The sequence below is a fragment of the Scatophagus argus genome, chromosome 16 (assembly GCF_020382885.2).
Source record: "Scatophagus argus isolate fScaArg1 chromosome 16, fScaArg1.pri, whole genome shotgun sequence".
NCBI lineage: Eukaryota > Metazoa > Chordata > Actinopteri > Scatophagidae > Scatophagus > Scatophagus argus.
The window spans coordinates 15,951,386-15,975,552 of record NC_058508.1 but is presented as its reverse complement, the minus strand read 5'-3'; the positions used below and the strand labels follow the sequence as shown (position 1 = coordinate 15,975,552).

The 24,167-nt window shown below is 40.9% G+C and overlaps 3 protein-coding genes across 3 annotated transcripts; all 3 read right to left on the bottom strand.

Moving 5' to 3' along the window:
* Positions 1-310: 310 nt before the first annotated feature.
* Positions 311-4,976, bottom strand: LOC124072765 (hsp90 co-chaperone Cdc37). The gene is made up of 8 exons (XM_046414422.1): positions 4,589-4,976; positions 3,723-4,004; positions 2,576-2,681; positions 2,345-2,460; positions 2,080-2,202; positions 1,284-1,466; positions 1,115-1,186; positions 311-943 (listed from the first exon to the last, which is right to left on the bottom strand). The coding sequence occupies exons 1-8, from the start codon at positions 4,694-4,696 to the stop codon at positions 803-805; spliced, it is 1,131 nt and encodes a 376-aa protein (XP_046270378.1). The 5' UTR covers positions 4,697-4,976; the 3' UTR covers positions 311-802.
* Positions 4,977-6,005: 1,029 nt separating this feature from the next.
* cmc4 (C-x(9)-C motif containing 4 homolog (S. cerevisiae)) lies at positions 6,006-6,892 on the bottom strand. The gene is made up of 3 exons (XM_046414423.1): positions 6,763-6,892; positions 6,610-6,669; positions 6,006-6,510 (listed from the first exon to the last, which is right to left on the bottom strand). Exons 2-3 carry the CDS (start codon positions 6,665-6,667, stop codon positions 6,374-6,376), a joined length of 195 nt encoding a protein of 64 aa, XP_046270379.1. The 5' UTR covers positions 6,668-6,669; positions 6,763-6,892; the 3' UTR covers positions 6,006-6,373.
* A 161-nt stretch (positions 6,893-7,053) lies between these two features.
* On the bottom strand, positions 7,054-23,930 carry LOC124073572. Its single transcript, XM_046415875.1, has 22 exons — positions 23,768-23,930; positions 22,010-22,285; positions 21,604-21,930; positions 20,915-21,136; positions 20,551-20,778; positions 20,168-20,431; positions 18,020-18,286; positions 17,767-17,928; positions 16,903-17,118; positions 16,370-16,612; positions 15,371-15,572; positions 14,890-14,925; positions 14,104-14,246; positions 13,319-13,594; positions 12,893-13,219; positions 12,508-12,759; positions 12,076-12,231; positions 9,355-9,657; positions 8,430-8,696; positions 8,004-8,336; positions 7,658-7,912; positions 7,054-7,580 (listed from the first exon to the last, which is right to left on the bottom strand). Exons 1-22 carry the CDS (start codon positions 23,823-23,825, stop codon positions 7,573-7,575), a joined length of 4,821 nt encoding a protein of 1,606 aa, XP_046271831.1. The 5' UTR covers positions 23,826-23,930; the 3' UTR covers positions 7,054-7,572.
* Positions 23,931-24,167: the final 237 nt, after the last annotated feature.

The following is a 24,167-nucleotide window of genomic DNA, read 5'->3' as shown; positions in this document are numbered from 1 at the left end:
CGCTTGCTATGGAAGTGTCTTATTCTCAGCACAAGACCTCTACATTGGGAGTGAGTCAAGGTTTGTCAAAACCACCAATACCAACACCGATGCTAGAAGCATCACTGAACGCTTCATTAGAAATCCCCTGCACACACTTGCTCCATATTAAAACAAAAAAAAAAGTAGTGGGTTAACATCAGCACAGGTCTTGCGAATTTATCATTTACTTGTGATACTGTTATGAGTCACGTTCCTGACCTCTAGCTTCATGATCCGAAGAGCATGTCACCCACACACTGAGTTTTCAGACATAACCACGACACCCCGGTTTTGAGTACTTGGATATAATTCAACCTTTAGTTAACTGAAGTTTGTAGAAAATGTCACTTTGGGGGAAAACAGCCAACTGAATACACTGGTTGTTCAAGCACGAGTGAAGAACGAAAATCTTAAATCTGGAAAATGACAACCTGCAAATGTATAGAATGTTGTATAGAATGTTTTTTCCACTATACAACAGCAAAAATGAACATACACGCCCACACAAACTGACAGTGTACAAATAAATGGAAGAATACAGCTTTAGTGATGTCCAAACAAATAAAAGCCCTAAGCACAAACAGCAGTTTCTTGTCCATGCAGGAGTTACTGATGGAACACAGCTGTGCAGTTAGGTGAAAGCTAATTCCTTAGATCTCAGCTAAATATTGCAGTTATTTCATTGTTCCTTGATTGGCAAACTAGTCATACACATTGTGGAGTTGCAATACAGTGAGCATAGTATATTTGCAGAAACAACAACTCATAGGATCAATGCCGGTCATTCCTTCTTAGTTTCTTCCAGCTCTTGTTTCACTTCTTCATAGGTAGCATCTTCCTCTTTTTCATCCCCTTCGTCTGTCTTGGAGTTGGGAACCCAGAGACCAGAGTCTATGCACCTCTTCATGTGAGCCTTCGCCTCCTAAATAGCGTAAAACAATCGCATTTATTAGTATTACAAAAATACTCATATCACCACATATTTACTTCACTGAAATATGATTCCCATTGGAGTTTATTGGTCAAAACGACAGTCTGCCATTTATTAGAAAAAGGAAAATACAAAACTGTAGACTTAAATGAAGAAACCTACCGTTGGGTCCATTTTGCTAATAACATCTTGTAGCATCTGGATGTCTTTCTCATCGAAGCACTTCTGCATCTCCTGCAATTCAGAACGTATTTTTTTGTGAGGGACTTTAAACGAACAAGACAAGATGAGAGGAGCAGTGCTGAGGAATCTCATAAACAGAAGAACTTACAGCTGGCAGGGACTCATACACTTCGACAGGGTCAAGCCCTCCAGGTCCTAAGCGCTTTTGTCGCTCCTCTTCCTCATATTCCTTCATGGCCTTTTCTATGCGGATCTTTGCCCTGCCCCGAACCCGCTCCTTAAATGACTCCAGTTCGTCATTGAAAGCGTCCTGGTATTGTTGATCTGCTGTCTGTGAGAGGACACACAATCAGGTGAGTTCATGGCCACACAAATTAGCATTTAACCGAATGTGAATTAATATTTGCATTTGTGTCAGTGTTTCCAAAGCAGGAATCCTCTGGAGAACTCAAAAAGTTAAAAAGCAACTCAACCACCACCCCTGAAATCTTGTTTTTGCTGACCTCCAGTGATTCAACTTCTCACCTTGCTGAAGTGAGGCAGGTAAACTCCAGTACCCCTTAACATCACCGTTGAGTGTAATTACAGGTGCAACAAAGGAGGTGAAATTTTGAAACAGAGAGGGAAGCAAAATACTTCTTTTCAACCTGGCGTTAAGTTGCTCTTTAACCCACATTTTAAGTAGAGGAGCAAAGGACTACATTTATAAAACAATACAAAGAACAAGATGACTTTTATTTTCTAATGTGTGAAAATTGCCAACTGCATTTCAGACTGTAGTTTGTGTTCCAGCATTGAACCAGTATGCTGAAAGTTTCTGATCTGAATGAAACAGGACTGACACTGACACTCAGTTTCCTCCAAGGCTCCTGGAACCTTTTAGTCAAAAAAATGGCTAAATGTCAAATCATAACATTTTGCAGGATCAAAACAAACATAGTCACCTTAATCTTGGCAAAAAATTGCCGAAAGCAACCACGGGGGTCCACCTTAAGGCTTTTTGCCAACTCTAGAATGAACTGCATGACGATGGTCTGATGAGCCACTTGCTCCATCAAAGCGTGTTTCTACAAAAAGAAAGCATTTTCAGAATGATGTACATACTTAAAAAAAAAACAACACACAAAAATAAAGAGGACACTTAAATAAAATTGAATCTAAATACAAAGAACAAACTGCTGAAAGCACATTATGCTTTCTAGTGTTTACCTCTTCAACCTCGAGGTCAATGCACATGATGACCAGGTAGTTCGCAGTCTCTTCACAGACTAGATGAGGGTTGTCAGAGAGGAACTTTTGGCTGTCATCCCAACGTCGCAACATTCCTACAATATAGACAGCAATGGAGGACAATCGCTACTTCCAAATACCAATCCACTGTTACATGCAGTAAAAAAAAACAAAACAAAAAAAAAACAAGTCGATATCAATAATATTTACCAAAATGTTTGATCTGCTTCTCATTTTTCTCCACAAAGGTTTTATGCTTTTTCTCCCTCTCTTCTTCGGTCTCCTCAGCAGAATCAGGGACTTTATTAACAATGCTCTGTGGAGGGCAGACAGAGGCAGAGAACCATCATTACAGACTATGTCTCTGAGGTCTTTTAGAGAGAATGGCATAGACAGAGAGAGACAGAGATGGAAAAATATTGCCCTCCACCTGATGTTTTTCTTCATGTCTACGGCATATATATTGTGCAAATATACATACTGAAACTGCAGTAAAATGCTGGCATGATATCACTATGACTAACCACAGATCATTTCAGGTCTATTTTTGCTAAGAACCATGCGTGTGACGCTGAAAAACATCTCTCGATAAGGTGGCGCTACAGCAGCACTGCTCACACGTGCTGTGTGCCTGCTCTAACCTGTCAACGTGGGGGCTGAAATGAAAAGCAAGAGGTCGAGCGACACACGCACGCTGCTCACACAGTAGTTTGTCTCAGCCATTAGCGCACAATCCTGGTTCTTTTGTTTGCTCCCACTAACTATTATTTCAATGTGGCCAATTTCATATTGCAGTGTGAACCGGTCGCAGTTATGAACAGTAACAGAGACGTCACATACAGCACGCTGTCCTACAGAAGTAAACATAGAGACACGCTAAAATCAGCGGTTTACAGTTTCATTATGTGTTCATGTGCAGTAGAAGCCAGTGAATTTATTAAGCAGATTATCTCAAAGAAAAGCCACGAGTGGAGGTATTGTGACATGAATAACTTCATAGAGACAGATTTCATCCAAAAGTCCATGTTTGTGTTCACTGAGTGACTCAGCACACTGCAGAATTATGACTAGCATCATGACATAAAAGTTGCACGAATATATTGATCGAACTGTTCAAACTGAGGCTGCATTGCAAAAAAAAAACTTTGTTTGCTTTGTGAACATAGTCAGACAACACACTAACAGTGGCCAAAATATCAGCCTGGCTGATTTATCACTCTACATCTAAAGTGTACCAATAAACAAGGCGTCATCATTCACTGCTGTAGAATGTGAAGCCTCTTGCTCTTCTGAACTTAAACACAAAAAATGGCTCTGGACGTGGGTCCAGAAGATGACACCCATTTATCTGTCTCACCTTGCTGAAACCATCCTTGCTGAGTGTGTCAACGTTCCATGGCATCTTCTTCTCCTCCCGGTTGTGTTCCTCCAGCTTCCTCTCCCACTCCCGTTCCTCTTTTTTCAGTTTCTTCTCCTCAGCCTGGGCTTTGCTCAGCTCTGCTTTGGCATCACCACTTGCTGAAATGGACAGCTCTTGTACTTTCTTCTGTGCCTCACCCACCTTGCGCCGGCACTCTTGGAGCGTCTTGCTTAAGTCGTCACCTTTTTTCCTAAAGTCATCCATTCGCTCCACACGTGCCTGAAGTACAAATATTGCAGAAATAGTACAGCACAGATATTACACCATCAGTCGCCATCCCAGACACAAACTTTTTACATCCACCATAGTCTTTAACTATGCATCAATACCAATATATCTGAAACAGATTGATATTACAGCGGCCACTTACATATCCCCCACACACGCATACATTAATTAATTCTCTAATATTGAACTCATAACATTAAAATCCTTAAAATGACACCCATTCCTCCTACCTAATTAAAAAATGCATAACATAGGAATATGCAAACATTTTTCATTTCACACACACATCACACGTGTGTATGCTGAATATTGGACCAGGAAAAACAGCGTTAGTGAAAACAGTGTTAGTTTGTGAACTTGCAGTATTCTACATACCGAAGCTCACACATTGAACTTCAGTGACAAGGAGAAAAACACATAATATTACTTAATTGAATACAAGTATGTTTAGAACACCAAAGCGAGCAGGGTGGAAACATTTACCAGCCAACACTATATAGCTAATAGCTACAGTGTGATGTGCACCATTCATGCTAAATATAAAGATCTTAAAGTCATGAGCAGTAAATTTGTACCTGATGTCTCCATCTGAAAAGACTCGGTGTGTCGATGTTTGGGTGGGTGTCATCTTCATCGTCTGACACCTCGATGTGGTCCCACACGCTGTAGTCTATCCTGGACATAATGCTACCAAGAGCCTAACATAAACAACGTTAGCTTGGAATATGACTCGGCTGAGTTACAAGGCCAAACGAAGCGCGCCCAAGTCTTCAATTAAAACGCATACAATACAAAAATACTGATCTTTGAAGAAATGTGTGTTTCTGCTCAGTGCAGCGGACTGGAGAATCAAACCAAGCCAAACTCAGATGACGCTATCTGGTGCGGGCTAGCAAGAATCTGCCACAGAATTCTAGAAAGATTTGCTGCCGCAAGTTTCCGCTTGACGTCCTTACGTCACTTTGTCGTACGTGTGGAGCACGTCACCGGAAGACCGGAATAACGAGTTCTTGTTTTTCACATTTATATATATTCGTTAAGCATAAGTAAATCTTCATTCTTTGTTCTTGTGAATAATGTTAAAAAATAGTTTATTCTTAGCATCTGGTTTTGTTTTATTTTTTTTAAGATTTATTTAAATATTTCAGCTTTTATCTTTATTTCTGTATGTGTATTTTCCAACTCACTGTGGAGTATATTAATATGTTTTGCCTATGTAATAATGTAGTATCATGAAATTATTCTCAAAGAACATTTTCCCCCCATCTAGTAAATTACTGTATAGAAGAGATTTTCTGTGTTTATTCTAATCTGTTGTCCCACATTTGGATAGAGGATAGAATGACAAAACTCTGTTTTTAAAGTTAATTATGACTACAGATATTAAATTTGAGAAAAGTCCTCTGAGTAGAGTCTTGCAGTGTAGACTAGTGACCAGAGTGTCAAACATGGTGTGGATGCTTTTCATAGTTTCAGGGGAAGATAACTCCATTATAATCTGATGCCTTACCACAACAAATCTTTATAGAGGGCCAATGTACAGCAATCACACACAGGGAACTTCAACATGGAAAGGCAGATGTACCAGTTTATTACAACAGTGACACAAACCATGTTGGATGCCACTGAAACTTAGGGAATCTGTTCATGTTGTTGAATGTCATTCAATTTTCTCCACTTCCTCTCTTGATAAGCTCTGTTCTGTTTTTTGCAAAACGCATATTTGACGTATTTACTTCTCATATGAGTTTAAACAGTCAGCAGACTCACGAGAATAACGACAGTTTCATTTGTCGAACCCTAATACATGTGACTAAACTAAGTTAGGGAAATGTGCTCTGTACACACTCACGCATTCATGAGTATAAACAAAATGATTTGAATGACCTGGTGTGCAGGGCCTTTATAAGGCTGGTATGCTTGGTGCTGACACGCATAAACATGTAGATAGCAGGGTGTGTACACCATGACATGAAAATCAGCAGAAAATAATCCAGTTGAACTTTACTTTAATAAATACCACATTTGAAAGATTAAACTGCAATGCTTATGTTGAGACTGTGCTAGAGTGATGTGACATTTTCACTTGTCAAACACAGATGCAGGCTATTTAAAAACATCAATTAAGGTTACACTCCACGTACTGTGTTTGTGTGCCAGCTCCCAGGCCTTTCAGCTACGACATGTCATAATGTCTGCTTTAAGAAAGCCTTATTCAGGTTTAAATATTGATATTTTAAAGTCCAGTTTATGGCATACAGGTTCATATTCAACATCTCAGAACACTGCACTGTTGCAATACAGTATTAAACAGTAAAATATTTCTGCCATTATTCCCATCAAAAGCATCCCACGGGGAGTCATGTGTTACTTTTATTCTCCGCTGGTTTTGAGTCCTTGAACCCGGAGCAGCAGATGGAGTTTCCAGCCTGCGCCTCACAGCACCGCCGCATGTCCCTGATCACATCCTCACACATGCTGTCGTTGTACTTGTTAGCTGCAGGAAGGGGGGAGGAGGGGGACGGAGTTAGCTAAACCATAACGCGGAAACCGCTTTAACAACATGTATCGGTATTCAAGCGGCTGTTTCATGTACCTTGTAAACACTTCTGAATTGCGCATGCTTGCTTTTGACAGGGGTCTTTCTGTGGCATACCTGAAAGGGAACAGACAATTTTCAAAAGTTGTCCACCATTAAACAGCGACATGCCAGACACCGCATTACAAAGGACCCAAAACGGACTCCCACCTTTAACAGAAATGCTGGTAAGGACGTATTGTGACAACGAGAGCTCATTTGCTTTTAGGTTAACCTCTTGGCCACTTCCTTCTGCGACTGAGAGGCGACTGTTTTGGTCACGTGACGTTCCCACACGGAAGCAAATAATGTTGGTGAAAGTAGAACAGCGACACCTGGTGGTCTCATGTGAATGTTATAAATGGTCCTTTGAGAAACTGCTCTTTAACATTAAACACTAAGCACTGCCCTAACGCATTTATATAATACATTATCCGTATACAAGAGTTGTAACAAGAAAAGAAACAATTTATTTTAAGTTTACTTTTATTCATAAAGATAAGCAAATCAAGAAACAATTCATATGTACAGTAATGGCCTGCTGATCGTCAACATTCAGAATTAAAGTTGATATATTAATGATAATGTAGTCATCATTGCTATATCAATAGTCGCTAAGCATTTGTAATGTTACAAGGTAATTTTATTAAAACAAAAATAAGTCTAGGAAAAATATAAATTAGATAAAGGATGTCACATGGAAAGCATAAAAAGTGAACTACATCTTAAACAACCATTCTATCTCACAGAATAATGGAATTTCAACAAATTAAATGGCAGTTACCAAACATTGCATATTCAGATCTTTTTAATTTAAAATGAGATCTAACTCTGTCTGATGGCAAGATCCTCAGAAAGACGCGTTGAGTCATTAACGCCTTGTCATTTCTGTCTCCAAAACTGCAGCAATAAAATCCCATTAGTTGAAATCTCCTTGCATGTCCCGTGTGGTCCTCTGATTCCATCTCAAGATCTCTTGTTTCAAACACCTAAGTGAAAGCAAAGAAGATCAGGACGCGGTGTATAGAGACAACTTACACATGTGCATGTCAGAGTTTCCTTTCACCTTTGGTCTTGGCCTTGATAATGAACTGCTTGCTCTTCTTCTCCAGTGTATTGGAGGCAGTGCAGGTGTAGGTCCCTGGGAGCAGTGAGGAGGAGGTAAGAACTGCTTCGTCCTCCATGCTCTCCTGAATGGGATGGGAGGACTGCCAGCTGTACACGGGTGTGGGATTTCCTATAGCAGTGCAGTTCAAGGTAATTTCAGCTCCCACTATAAGGTCCAAAACTTCAGGCTCAGGGCTGAGGAGCACTGGGGGAACTAAAGAAAAAGATCACAGGAATTAGATAATTAGATATACTGTCTGTAGATGACTGACTGTAGATGTACTGGGAACAGCTTCTTGACTTACAGTACACGGAGGCATTAAGAGGCTCAGAGGTCACGGTAGGAGGTGGTTGTGGTCCCTCTGGTCCAAGCTCCAACACCGCTACACACCTGTACTGTGCTCCATTCTCCGCTTTGGTTGGTGTGATCACGAGGACAGAGGACACTTGGACAGGCGAGGAAGATGTGAGGTCAGAGAAGGAGTGGTTATAAACCTCAGTCTGCCCTCTGTACCACCTCAGGGTGAGGTACTGAACGGGAGCAATATTCTGAACCTCACAGAGCAGCTGGTACTCTTTTCCTTCCACCATGGGGCCTGTGTGGTTCACAGGCCTAATGGAGACGCTATCTGGGGTCTCTAAATGAATTAAACACAAAGTTCATGACATTCAAATAGCTTTGCGTGCCTTGTCCATTTCTACACTGTGTATTAAAAGAGGGGTCGACTCACTGTAGAGGACGAGGTTGAGCTTCTCCTCACACTGTCTCGGAGCTGTGAAAAACACACCATAGCAGATGGGCTCCTCTATCCAGTCGATGAGACTGTCTACCTTCCACTGGACAGACAGGTCTTGTTGGGTGTGTGCGGCACTAATGGCCGACTCCCAGCCCAGGACACGTACAGGGCGAGCGGCCTCACAGCTGACTGACACGGGCTCCCCAAAGCCCACCACAACCCGGGAGGGCTTGAGGATCAGGGAGCAACCTTCACCTGACACTGAGACATACCGCAGTCATCATCATCATCATCATCATCATCAGTATAGCAAGTGTCATCAACCAAAAGCTTATTTTCCCTTGTGACACTTCAACATTTAATGAAGCTATACAAGCAGGCTGTATGTGCCTATTATGTAACCCTGTTACAACACACACACACAGGAGAATCACAAGAAATGGGCCTAAATCAGGAGTAGCTTTATAAAGTACACGTGTAAATAATAGTTTATATAATTTATTGCTCTCTTGCTATAAATTATAGGTATATTTCTACGTTACGGCAACAAAACGTGTAAACCTACTTAATCTACGAAGAATTAGATCTGCAGTTTAACAGTCATGCCCGCCGGGCGCAAAATACTTCAGCTATAACGTAAATATTTAACATATTTTTGAGATTACAAAACTCTAACACACAACGTGCTTGTTAAAATGCTCTGTTTCTGCGAGGAAAAGTAAACCAATGCTGCTGCACAGATGGTCGTTATGATGTAGCCTGTCGTGCTCATATTATCACAGATTGCAAGTGATAGTCGTAGCCTAACTTACGTTTATCACCGTTTTCATAAACTGAAATAAAAAATACCATCTGCAACCCCAACAAATGATTTAAAAAAAACACAAAAAACAAAAACATGTCGCCTGTAATATCTTACCTGAATAAAACATGCAAAGCGTCAGAATCCACAGAAGAAAGTTGTTTTCCATGTTATTTTCTGCACTGAGCCGTCGATGAAAGGTGGCAAGAGAGAGAGAGAGAGAGAGAGAGAGAGGAGAGAGGAGAGAGAGAGAGATAATTCCCAACTTGAACAAGCTTTGGCTACTCTGCAGGGAACTATGTTGGGACAAAAGGGCCCCCTTCATCCCAGCTGACTTTTGGGGGGTGGGGGGTGAAAGGGAAAGAGGGAAATTTAACAGGTGGCAGGCCTCTGAAAAACACAGCCTGATCCTTTGTGCTGCTTTAGTGTTACAAGCATTTTAGCAGGAAATAATGAGCATGCACATATCATATCAAATGTCCCACTGGCAGTACTGCAGGCATGCAGTACTACAATACTGCAGTGGGGAAATAATAGGCCTATTGTGGTTTGGGTATCAGATAAATATGATTTTCAGTATCTGTTTGATTATGATCTAGGCAGGGCAAAACGTGGGTGAGATTTGTCACTTCTGAAGTATAACACAGCTCCAGTACTTCTCTTATTAACTGAGATGCCTTGCGAATTGTAGCATGATCAAGTTCAAATCATAAAAACTACTTCTGTAAACTTCCATTTCCTCCCTGATACAATAACTCTTGAGCCATGTACATCTCCTTGAAAAGAATCAGAGCTGTGCTTGATGATTAAAGCCACTGAGGCAATGGTTTGATGTCTGTTTAACACTCTCCACATTCCAGCTTTAGGTGTGTCCACAAAAAAAGCTTTCACTGCCATGATTTTATTCTGTCTTGACGTCTTTGCACTCTTGTCTCTTATTTCTTCTCGACTGCCGTGATTTGAGAGGTCCCAGCAGGCAGGAGTGCTGGTGTTGTGCAGCATGTTAGCCTGTAAGCCCCACACTGTGACCAGAATGCAGCACAGCATATCCACTCTGACTGAAGCGCAAGCGAGCGAGTAATCGGATGCTTTTTGGTGTATTTATGGCGAGCACAGCTGGGAATTACAGTATGCGCTCGCTTCATTTTGAATATGCTGCTCCTTCAAGCCCCTCTATTGAAATATGTTGAGCTTGCTGGACTGTAATAAAACTTTTTTTTTTTTTTAACTCCATGACAAATTGAGCAATATCCTCTCTGCCAGGTCGTTATGGCAACCCAGTCAGAGGATACACAAACAGTGCTTTCTGGCAAAACCTGTATTGGGAATGACAGAGACTGAACATAAAGAACACAGTTTCAAGAAGAAGAAAAAAAAAGGTTTATACTGGCAACCATAAGCAGGATAACAAACGCTCTCCTTTACATTCACTTTGTTCAGTACTAATTAGTATGGAGGTCTTAGCAGTGTATAATGTAAGCCTGACTGAATGGGAGTGTGAAAGAGAAAGAGAAAGAGAGAGCTCCAAAGGGTTGACAAAAGGTTTCAGTGTGAAACACAGTAATGAAAGACACTGGTTTGACTTTGCCTCCATCAGTATTCTGCCTTAGCACATCACTGACAGGAAAGTTGGTTTTATTTAAACAGCTGATATGCACAAGCCGCTCATGCACACAATGCACTAACAGGTTTTATTTCCTTTTGCTCTCACATCAGACAAACAGGATTTACTGGCTCACATTTGGGTCATATCAATAAAGCAAATGATTGTCCTGTCACATGACACTGCAGGCAGAAATGGAAGGATCAGTGCAAAAATAATTCACGAAATGCGATGAGCTTAATTTTTGCAAACACCAAAAGTGAATAATAATAACAATAAAAAAACACTAATCTACTATCAACATTGAACCCCGCTGTAATGTTCAAAGAACTCTCAAGTAGTTAAGCAAGTATCAAGGAAATAACACAAGCAACAACAGCACTGTAAGAGGAAAGAGGAAATGCACAAGCTGATTGCCCTGACCCATTATGGCCTTAAGATGTTCATGTTTAATGTGTCCAATATGTATTCTTGTTTCAGCTCCGTAATCTATACTGACACCTTAGCAAAAACGTGTCTTGTCTATGTTAAAACTGCAACACCCTCTAGCTGCTCTGGTGTTTTGATAGTCTGTGCGTTTTTATTGACTTCTTTTTTTTTTTTTTTTGTGGTGACAAACAACTTCCTGCTGCTGGTGGACATGCACAAAGGTGATAAGAGCAACTGAGAGTCAATCATGCGCAGTAAATGCACAAGCCATGAAACCAGAACAATGAGGTAAAAAAAGCCAAAAAGTTGTATGTTAATGCTCCAAGCTTCAACAGTAATTTCATTCAGTCAGTGCATTTACATGGATCCAAGGAACAAAGGTTTACATGGTCTTTTATAGCCCAACATTTAAAACAGGTGAGTCACGCTTCCAAAATAGGGTCAGTGGTTGAGGAGAAATTTGATTACTCACCTGCAACATGTACATGCAAATTTAAAGAAATCAGGTTTTTAAAAGCAGCCAGTTCTTTTTTTTTTTTGACTGCATGCAAATGCAAGTTTGTTAGTATAAGAATACTGCTCAGTGTAGTTTAAAGACAGTTTATGGGATTATGGATTCCTAAAGCTACATCGATCAAGCGTGAGCATGAATACCACCAACTGAGCATGCAGGACAGACCACGTGCCTTGGCCTTGAAGAGACATGAAACTGACGCGTATCTCCGAGCAAAAACATTAAAAAGAATCATTGTGTTTGGAAAGACATGTAAAATTGAATTAAATAACTGAAAAAAAAAGTCAGCCTCATACAGGTCCCGAAGAGGTAGGGTGTCCTCTGAGATAGCTGCCTTTGCTGCAAGAAAACGTGCCTTCAGGTGTCACAAAAAACAGACCGCTGATGAGAAACAAGACCCCCGCCATCGCAAATCCTCCAACCAGGGCGGCTAAGGTCGTGTAATTCCCTGTGGGAGATGGGAGTTTTCTGGTTACATTCACTCATTCAGCTCATCTGTTCAGACCCTCTGTTCTTGCAACAGAGGATCTCTGTTTGTGATACACCACACATGCCAAAATAAAGATTAAAAGAAAAAACACAGCTATTAAGATCGAAGCAGTGGTCCCAGGGTGATTACCTGATGGAAAACAACAGCATGAAGGAGTTACAGAAGAATCACTTCAAGACAATGCAGGAGTGGAACAAGCGCGGAAATATAATGATTTTAGTAACAATGTCTTACTTGGAGCTGCCTTGACAGTGAAATATTTTGTCCTTGTGCCCTGGGTATTAGACGCTGTGCACTTATAGGTCCCTGGGACCTCAAAGGACACGTTCAGGGTGGTCTGATTCTTGCTCTTTGCTTGTATGGCGTGTGGCAATTGCCAGCTATATGCCGGCATTGGGTTTCCTGTAGCTGTGCAATTTAAAGTTATTTTCCTGCCAGTTGACATTTCCAGCGTCTCATTTGCAGGCTCGGCAAAAGTTGGAGGGTCTGAAGGTATAAGTGAAATTAAGAAACGCAGACAGAGAGAGAAAAATTAAAAAACAAAGAAGCGATTTAGAGAAACGTGAACACTCCAGATATTCCTCGCAACAGATAAATTAAGAAGGCATTTAAAACTTACACAGCGTAGCCACTTCACGTGACTGGGATTTAGTTGAGGGAACATTTTGTCCTGCTGCGCCAAAGTTCAGCTTCGCCTCACACCAGATCTTGGTCCCATCATAATCTCTATGGGCCATCAAATCGAAGACAGAGGACATACTGCCTGAATATGCACTTTGCTTGTCAAATGTCTCTGTATGGATTATCGCATTTTCCTTGTGCCACTCCACGGTGAGGTTTCTTACGGGTGCAACGTTAACCACGTCACACTGCATGCGATACTTGTTGCCCTCTACCATGGGTCCCGTCAGATTTGGCGCAGACATAGACACGCTGTCCGGCAATTCTGTATGAAAAGAGACAAAAAGTTTAACAAAAACTACAATAGGTCAAAACATCAGTAGAACTTAATGGTCAACTTCAGATAAAGTTGAGGGCGACTTACTGTACACGATGACTGGGAGGACTTCTAAACACTGATCATTATTATTGTAATTGATGAAGCATTTTGGTTCCAACGTCCAGTCTGTGAGAGAGACTACGTGTAAAGCAAGAGAAGAGACTCTTTTTGTAAGAGATACGCCTCCGTTTGAAGACTCCCAGCCCATTCCCTCTACCTGATCGGTTGTTGAGCTGCAGTTGGCAAAGAAAGAGCCTCCAAATTCCACCACAGCTATGGGAGGGCTTATCACAAGCGGACACGAAGAAATCACAGGCTTTCCTACAAATACACAGCATGTGTTAGACCACAGTGTATTACATGGCATCATATTGCACAGTTTTCAAAGTAAACAATAAAAAAAACAAACAGTACAAGTTAGGTAAACGATCTAAAAGAGAAGTTTTTGGTGCTTTAACTAAAATAATTAAATCCAAGTGTTTGCAATGGGTTGAATAGTCTAGATGTCAAGCTTACACAGATATTCACTATGGGGATACACGTGTTGCGCGCTGCCGCTCTCCTGGGACTTGAGATGATGACTTAGTATAGTTTAAACATAAATCAAGGGTTATTAAAGTAAGTAAAAGATAATTTAGGAAAACATGAGGCGGTTAGAATTTAAGCCCCGGCTAAAGAACAAACATGATATCATCAGATTAATCAAGGGGCGTTGGCCAGCCTCTACACGCCACAATATGTCGCTCTATTGTCACAAAATAATCGGACTAACAAACTTGTGCCTTAATGTAGCTAAATAAACACTAAATAACGCGACAGAAAACGCTTACCTGTACACGCTAAGACGCCGACGAACATGAGGAACCACATGGTGATTTGGCAATAAACACAGCAATGCTCCGAGCGAATGTTTCCAAATCCGCTCCCCCGCCAGGTAAGTGCAGTAGGTATGCCTTCACCTTTAGACTGCGGTTAGATTCCGAAAGTAAAACTGTGCTGCATTTAAGTGTTCCTCGTAAAACCCAGAATGCGAACAGTACTCGTAGCAGACCACCTCTTGGATGACCAAAGCGGGGATGGACTTCATTAAGGATCTTAAAGGAATAGTTCGAAGGATAGATAGATAGATATGACAACGCTGTCTGATTGAAAAGACGCATTTTATACACCAGTCACAAATAAATTTGTACAGCCATAGTCACAAAATGTATTACAATGTCCTCATGTCCTTTAATTTTCTTTTACGTCTCTTCCAACATTTGCTGTTTATATACCTGTCTGTAGTCCATTTTCAATACAAAACCATTTCATCTTTACTCTATCTCATAAATAAATATAAAGCATTTATATAAAATATTATCCTGACTATACAGTTCTGATAGGCATTAGGCTATAACGCCTGCAGTCTTTCATACAAAAGCATATTAACTGTGGAACAATCTGTCCCATAAGGCCTGACACAACAAAGGGCCAGGCACAGAGAAGGCTACAAACTCAGAAAGAAGTGCAGAGTGGCTTCCAGAGAACAGCGAAGAGAAGTACATACAAGCAAAAGTGTTTGTGTGTACACAAATGGAGAAAAGCCGGTCTCCTTCTTCACAGATTTAGTGTCACACCTTTGGGGAGACCAGTTAGCAACTGACAAAGAAGTGCTGCACATGTTGAGTGAACAGTAAAGGGGCATAAAGAAATCAAGCATTAGTGAAGCCAAGGTCAATAAAAAAACATTCATAATCACAATAAATTCCCTTTGTGCTCAAGAAATAGAATAGTCAGGAGCCCAACTTCGAGTCCTTGCTCCTGCTCTTCTTTCGGTCCAGTGAAAACAGGTAAAGTCCAGTAGTAAAACATCAAATTGTACATCTCAAGCCAAGTTTGCTCATTTTTTAATTACATTAACCCATGAAGGGCAAATACTGTTGTATATGAGAAAAATAGATGTAAGGATGACACTTGGAGGGGAAAAAAAGATCACCTCCAAACAGGCCGGCGTGGGCCTGCTGGACGAGTGGTATTCAGGCTTTCAAACACTGCAGTATCTTTTGGCTCATTCAGAGTGGTCAGCTATCCATCCTGTGCTACTAAGAGACGTACTGCTAAGACAGTTTGGTCATAGGAAACTGCAGGTCCCAGCCGTTGTGAGCCACGTTGCCATTGTGGGTGCTGAGTTTAGGGTTTTTAAGACTGTAGCGGCGCATTCTGGTGTTCTTGTAGTAGATGGAGTAGATGAAGAGGAAGACGACGGAGATGGCAACCACTGTGACAGCTACGAATCCAGCTATGAGGGGAAGGTAGTCCTCTGTAAAGATATCCATCAAACAGGCAAAGTTATAGTTAAATACACATGCCTCCATTTCATCACACTTCACTACATCCATGTGAAATTTTATTACTAAAGTTCTGTTTCTTTTCAGTTACGACTGAAGATGCACTTTACTGTTTGGATGCAGGCACACGAATGAACATTATGAAACGGTGATAATAATCGACTCAACATATTAAGTTTTAACATATTACCTCCTGCAGACAGGAAGATAAGCTAATTGTATCTGAAAGATTACTGTAACAATGTGCAGCCCTTCTGATTATAACATCTGACAACAAAGTTTGTAACAACAAATACCTTTTTGAAATAAATTTATACGCCTGGACAGAATCTTCCGTGAAGCTTTATGACTTTTGCTCTGCTACCTTTAAAATTCTTTAATGCATTTGGTCTGAAAAAGGTTATGCAATTGTGGCAGGAAATTACAAAATAATAAATTGCAGATGCATCAAACTCAATTCAAAGTAAAATAAAGTTTTGAGAAATAGAAACTCAAATTAAATAATAACTTGCAGATGCTTAAACCTCAATTAAATTGTTTAGAGCAACAAAAACCTATGTAAATTCTAATATATACAAATATATATATATGTGTGTGTGTGTGTGTATATGTGTATTTATTAGCTTCAAACCATTCTGCCAGACATTTGGTGTCCTTACTGAGGCACTTCATATAGTTAGGAAAAAGATATATTGAAGGTTTTAATAGGAATACTGCATAAAATATTCTAAAAATTCTAACACAAAGTTTAGATCAAGAGTGTTATTACTTTTCAGAATCACTTGGACCTCATGGAAGGTGGAATCGATCGTATTGGTGGCGCTGCAGTTGTAGAAGCCTGCCTCAGACACAATGAGTGTGTTTTCAGACACTTTTATAACGTTGACTGCGCTGTAGGACCAGTTGATGTGTGGAAGCGGGTAACCGTCAGCTTCACAAACAAGCTCCTGGGGAAAATCAGCGATCACCGGGACTGTCTTTGGAAGCTTTGTTGTATTAATGGTGGGCTTATCTGTTGAGACAAAAAGGGCAACAGAGTAGAATGAGGTCAAAAACTATGCCCCCTGAGGATTTCCATTAAACAGAACTACACTTACGCTAAGAGGCTAACGGGGTGCGGAGTCCCTGATTCATACTCTTCCTGCAATTTTTCTTACTTTATGGAAAAATAACAAGCTCTTGTGTATTATTGTACTTGAATGGACATGACTACATGAGTGGAGGTCTGTTAGCTCGCTGACATGATGTGATCACTTGATCTTACTACTGACTACTGAGCAGCAAATGTAGATGTGATCTCACAGAAGACGGTGAGGTTGAGAGGACTGGACATGTTCGGTGATGGCTGTGATTCCTTAGCTTCAAGGTCCAGCTGGGCTTCACATCTGAACTCTGCTCCGCTGTGCGTTCTGTTCAGAGTGATGTTGATGACAAACGACACGTTCAGCGGGTGTAGGACCACACTGACGTCACAGTCTGTTTTGTTCTCAGTCTGGCAGCCGGTCACTCGCCTTGAGCCTGACGGGCAAATGAATTTTGGAGGAAACAGGAAGTAAGAAAGGACGGAAAGCAGACCAGAATTCAAGATTTTCTTCCATTTTAACAACAGGTGTTCAAGATGATGACAATGAAACATTAACCTTTTGGATTACCAACGTTTCACTCTCTGCTCTGTCAACATAAACTGATGTGTTGATTTGACATTTAAACACTGTAGGACATTTCATTTCTTGACCTTATGCTGATGAGGAAAGTAGTCAAACACTGCTGTGAATAAGAGATTAGCTCAATAGAAACCAGGGTTGTTTTATGCAGTCACTTTTTCGGATGCCTCACCAGTCCAGATGTAAAAACATTACCACTTCATCGAACTTCCCCCACAGTACACAGTATTTGTGAAAACAGTTTTATACTTATAATAACATCTGTTTAATGAGTAATACCTGATTAATAAAAGAAGTTAAGCACTGCATCTTTGTGACATCCAGTGAATATTAAAGTTAAAGTTAAAATGTTCGCACATCAATCTAATCACATGGTTTGTCATCTCATTGAAAGCACCTCCAGGCTGTTTAGTATTAATTTGCTTTTCACAATACTTCCTCTTAGTTTGACAAGCCCTGATGCTTTGGCCTCACAGAAAAGGTAGAAAACAAAGATTCGCACCATTGACAGGTGGCTCGAAGGTTTCATTCCCCCTGTACCACCGCACAACGAGGTTTCGTGCAGGAGCGACGTTCGTAATGTCACACTGTAGCTGGAACTCCTGGTCCTCCACCACTGAGCTCAAGTTGTTAACAAGTCGGATGGAGACACTGTCTGGTGTTTCTGGGGAGATGAAAAGAATCGGGACAGTTTTAAACTTTGAGGAGCAAGTTGTTGAAAGTGAACTAGAAAATAAATTAGCGGCAATACATACTGTAGAGAGTGTAGAAGTTCAAAGATTTGTTACACAGTTCTGCTCCATTAAATATAAAAGTACAAACAGGCCTTGGGTCCCAGTGTTTCTGGGTGTCAACAACCCAACTTGCACTGTTAGTTTCGATGCCCTGCAACTTCCAGAATACGTCTCCTTTATTTCTGGAGCCGGAGGATGTTTGGTTGCATGTTACAGTCTGGCTCCTGCTTTGGTATTGAATCACCATCCTCTCTGGACTGATTTCAATAGGGCATTTTTGCTCTGCACCTGTGGAACATAGAGTGGGGGTGAGAAATGTTATTCCAGTCCAAGTCACACACAACTATTATCTGAACATAACATTTACACATCCAGCGCCTTAACGAAATACCGTTGAAAAGCTATGTCTCAAGGGGCAACAGGAAAATGGTTAGGAAGGATATGCCCCCTCCCTTTAGGAAAGTCTACTTTGCATTCTTTGTGCTGGACCTTGCTGCAATCTCCATATCAGTGAATGCGTCACATTCCACCGAGCTCATATCCACCCAACATAATGCACAACAGTAATTCTAATGTTGAAAGTTACTGAACTGTTTTATCAAAAAATTATTATTACATCCACAGGAGCAGAAAGGAGGTTCAAAATGCTACACTGCCTAAAAGGTCACACTGCTGACTAAAAATCAACACACCTCACACTATCAGAACAATAATTTTCCATTAACAGTCACTGTTATCTTTTGTCCCCATTCACAGCATATGTCACATAAAAGCCTCCTTGTCGCTTTTCCACACACACTCTGTTGCTTTAAGTGTACTCCTCGTCACTCAGCAGACTACATAAATAGACCAAGAAGGAAAAAAACTATCACACTTTTTATGCCTTATAAGCCTATCAACCTAATCGAGCCATTTCAGTGTCGACCCAAAGGAAAACATGAGGTCTGAACGCAGCTCTCAAGTGGCATAACTTACTCGGTCCAATCCCGTTAGACAGCGACAGCAGCTCTAACGTAAAGAAGACTGAAAGGAGACGGAGGGAGTTGAAATCGTCCATTGGATTCAAGTCTTCAAGGTTTTCCCAACAGTTGCTCCGCTGTTACTTTTCTGAGAGTCTCTGAGCTTTAACCTGCTGCCCCTCAGCTGCATGGGATGAGCCAGCAACGACTTCTAACTTTCTGTGAGAAAGCTACAGCTATGGCTGCAAGAATTACACGACTCCCGTCCCTACATCACCAAGTGGAAACTGGGAAAGATCCCTCCCCCCAACATCGGGCACACACACACACACACGCACACGCAGGGCAAGATTTCACACCCACTGAAGCCTATAACTGGTTTGTGGGTCAAGTCGGCCTTAAATCATACAAAATGTTAAATAAATGGATCGCCTGAGAAACAGTTAAATTGATAGCTGCACACTTCAGGATTAAATTTCAGAGCACAGAGGTCTTTAAGAAACGTGGTCCGGCACAAAGTCTTACAGCATGTAACTTAAGCTGTCAAAAAGGACCATAAATATGACAAAACAAAGAGTCTACAGTCATGCTAGTGTGGTGCTATGAGCTAAATGCTAACATTAGCATGCTAACAAGTTTGCAGTGACCATGCTAACATGTTTAGCTGGTATAATGTTTACTATATTCTCCATCTTAGGTTGGTGTGTTAGCACGCCAACACTTTCTAATTAACAATAATCAAATGTGTTATTGTTATTAATTTTTCAGAAATTGATATATTGGATACTGCTTAATTTAGATGTCTTGATCCCGCTAGATTTTAAGTCCATATGTGTGCACCAATATTAATGGCAAAATTCATCCAATAGTTATTTGCTCAAAACAAGAAATGCAAACCTCTGTTCAAAATCGAAGTCTGTGATTTATAATCTGGTAACCGTGAATGTCTATACAAAATTTCATGCTGACCTGATTAGTTGTTGAGGTATTTCAGTATTGACCAACTGACCGAAAGGTCATCCATGGCCAAAAAACAGAGAACTGAAATTTGCTGATTTGTACATTTTTTATCATGAAAGTAATCATCATATCACATGCAAACTCTAATAAGAATGGAATGAGCAGCCTACTGATGATAGTAAAGCTTCCTGAATTATTACAGTGGCCTACTTATTACATTAAAGTGGTCAATAGATTATATTTGCCCTACCTTTTACTGTAACTCTGACTGTTTTGGAGACATTTCCTATGTCATTCCAGGCATGACACGTGTAGGAACCCATGTTGTATGCAGTGGCATTGTGGATGATCAGAAGGGACACTCCATCTTCATTTTCCTCTATCACATTGTCAGTCTGGTAATAATTCCAGAAATATTGTGGTCGTGGGTTGCCCATGGCGGAGCACTTCAGCCACATAACAGAACCAACATCAACTTGCGAGTCTTCAAGCTCAGCTATCTGTGATGGTGGATCTGGAGACAACAATTTAAACAATGTCAGTCACAGAGACAGCAGCAAATGCATCAGTGTAACAAACTGAATCACCAATGCTAATTTGAAGGTTTTAAGGAATTTAATCAAAGTAACTTACACGTGACAATAATCTCGACTGTGTGGTTGACACTTGATAGAGAGTTTGAAGATATGATCAAGTACTGCCCCATATCTCTTCTTGTTAGGATTTTTGGAAGTTCCACTTCCTCATCGTCTTTATACCAGATTGTCTCAGGTTCAGGATACCCTGAGACAATGCAAGTAAGGTTGTGAGGAGCGTACTCAAGTGCAGTGTAAGTGCTCGGACACCTCACCTCTGGCTTGTCTGAAAGCAGAGAAACACAAAAACACTTTGTACTTTAGAGTTACATTGGAATAACTACACATCACCAGAAAAATGTTTTTCTCATCATATGCATATGGACTGCCGACTGCTTGTGCCGACTGGATGTGACACTCACACAATACAACAACCTGGAGTGTCTTTTTGGTAGAGGAAAAGCCTTCAGCGGTAACAGTGTACAGTCCGGCATTCTCTCTGCGCAGGCCGATGGTCGGGTCTGTGGGCTGTCCATCTTTCAGCCATTTGACAGATGGGGGAGGATTTCCTGTCACAGGGCAATGCTTCTTCAAAGTTTCCCCTTCCGGTAACTCAAGAGCAGAACATTGTACATCTGGTCCAACTAAACACAAGCAAACACGGCAAGTATTTATACTTTTTTCTACTGTTCTCTACTGTCTATATAACTCAAAACCCATCTGTTTAGACTAGCCTACTCCCTCTGACCACAGTGTCTAAAAGGCACCTATAAATAAAATGCAGTATATAAAAAAAAAAAATCATTATTACCGCTATAAAACAGATGAAAAACAGCTAAGGCAATCATGAGGCACACAAACTGACAGAAATATTGGTGTTTTCCCCTTTGAGATGGTTTATATCAAATCAAGATCATTTACAGCCACACTACCTAAAAAAACTAGAACTTATACTATTGAGATAATTAGAGCTAAATAACAATTTTCATTATCAAGCAATATGATGATTATCAAAATAGTTACTGATAAAGTTTTGTTGGTCATCTAATCGCTAATTACCGTAAATAAAATAAATACATTTCAAACAGATAAGTGCATGTGATATACTTACAGTAAACTGTGATATTATACTCCTGTGAAGATATGTTAAGTTGTGGCCCTTCTGGCCACAGGTTCAAATGTGCCTCACATCTGAATATGACGCCATTGTCTTGTCTTGATGGTGTAAATTTGAAGACAGGTGACTGATTCACTGGTTCCTTGCTGGGGTTGTCAAATGTGTCTGTATGGATGATTGTATCTCCTTTGTACCATGTTACTGTGAGGTTACGAACAGGTGCTATATTGGGGATTCTACACGTGAACTGATATTCCTCCTTTTCATTCATCACACCATCAGAGTCATTGCTGGAGCTGATACTGATGTTTTCTGGGAATGCTGGAGGAGAAGCAGACGTTATCAGACACAGTCATTCTTATTCCACTCTGTTGTGTGCAAAAAGGTGCGAAAGACTCACTGTAAACTACAACGTCTGGGCTCAAAACGCACTGTTTGAGCGGACTATCTTTAGATGGGCTGAAGAAGCACAAGGGAGTGATGTTCCATTCGGTCAGCCTGTTCACAGTCCAGGTTAGATGGGTGACATTCACTGAACCTGTACCTCCTATTGGAACCTCCCAGCCAATTCCATCAAACTGGCTCTCTGATGTGCTGCAGTTGACTGAGACCGGGTCTCCATATCTCACCACAACCCTGGGGGGGCTCAACTCAATGGGACAGGAGGCATGTACACCTACAGCATGGGAGTGCAGATACACATGTCATAATTGCATAATTGCCACGAGAGAAACATTTCACTACAATGTTTATCTTTAATGTATTGTCAGTACGATGCCTTAATTAAAAAGGGAAGTATATTCAATAATTGCTTCAAACCTGGGTTTTGATGCATGTCCATTGTATGTTAAAGACTGAGGGGAACTGTGGTTATGTAATAAAAAGGCTGAGAAATGATGAAAAAGTATAAGTGCTTATTTTCACAGTGAACTCGACATAAGCAGTAGGCCTACCTTGTAAAACACTTAATCACTGAGTTCCCTAATGGGTCAGTGAGGACACAAAGGACAAAAGGACATAAAATAATTTTAAGGTGATAGGGTCTAATTAAATTACCACAAAGACTTAAAATCTATAAGAGGAGGGGAATAATTGAGTAGGCTACTTTAAAAGGGAGCAGCAACAGTACTGACTGCCTTCACTTTCAAGTACTGTCACGGATTCACTCCCCAAATGTTACTGGTTTACGACAAAATCCTTACAATTTGTTCCCACAAACCACGAACCTACACTGCTGTAATGGGCTACTGGATGATTGAATTTCCCGCGGGATCAATAAAGTATCTATCTATCTATCTATCTATCTATCTACCTACCACCAATTTCGAAACTATCCGACATACTTTTCACTTGTTTTGATCCGGTTACTGCTTTCATAGAATCCCTATGATGGTATAATTGCTTAACCCCCCCGAAAAAGAAGAGAAGAAGATTAATAGTGCAGGGCTGAATTATTTAAATCTCTAACACTGGGTGTTTTGTGTTCAAGGTAAGCAATATTATCCTTGTTGCATCAATAACATATTCCTCTAAATCTTGTCAGTGAAGACAGGCTGAACTAAATGTAGACAAGGCTTGACTATTCTTAACTACCAGCAACTCAAGCAACGTCAGCCCACAGAAACAATCTTTCCCTGTTAAGAACCTTAAATCGTGACTAAAACAAACACTACTGGGATTTAAGTAGGTGGTATGATTAAATGTTTAAGTGCAGAAACGTTTGTTTTCCCGCCCCCCTGATTTGGAGTTTTTGATGCTCTCTTGAATTCCAGGCTATTGAGGGATTACTCCTGGTATCTGTGAGACTGAGTCAACCTCAGATGATTTGTAACGGGAACATGCGAAGCTTCTTTGCTATGTTCAGTGCATACCGAGCTGGGTGTCTCCTTTACGTGATACCGCACTCTTCTGGCGAAAACAAAGTTATGCATACAGTTTCACCTGCCGCTATTTTACTCTTAATGACGACCACGCGCTTTGATTAAGCAACAGCTCACGCGGAGATTTCACGTTTCGGTTCAGTGCAGTTGAGTTGGTGGTTTAGCGTTCAATACGGGGACTGTGCCCACTGTGGACAAACAAAAGGCAAGACGAGACAAACATGTGTCTATTATAAAGCCTATAGACCACAATCTGAGTCGAAGTAAGAGCTACTTACCTGCCGTGATGAGGATGAACCCCGCCAAGAATCGGATAAATGATAGCCTTTCACTCATTTGAATTGTTTACTCCTCTGATTGGAACAAAGTCCCCCTTTGTTGTTTATTGCAGCTCTGCTCAGCTTCTCTTGTGGCGCTGCGCTGTCCTGATCCTGATCCTGTGTGTGTGTGTTATTCAGAGGAGAGGGAGAGAGAGAAATAAATACCGCCAACGCACTGATGCTCTCTCTCTCTCTCTCTCTCTCTCTCTCTCTCTCTCTTTCTCTCTCACACACACACACACACACACACACACACACACACACACACACACACACACACACACACACACACACAGTCTTGTCTCCACCTCAAATGGGGACATTACATAGGCTTACATTAACTTACTGGAGGCTCACC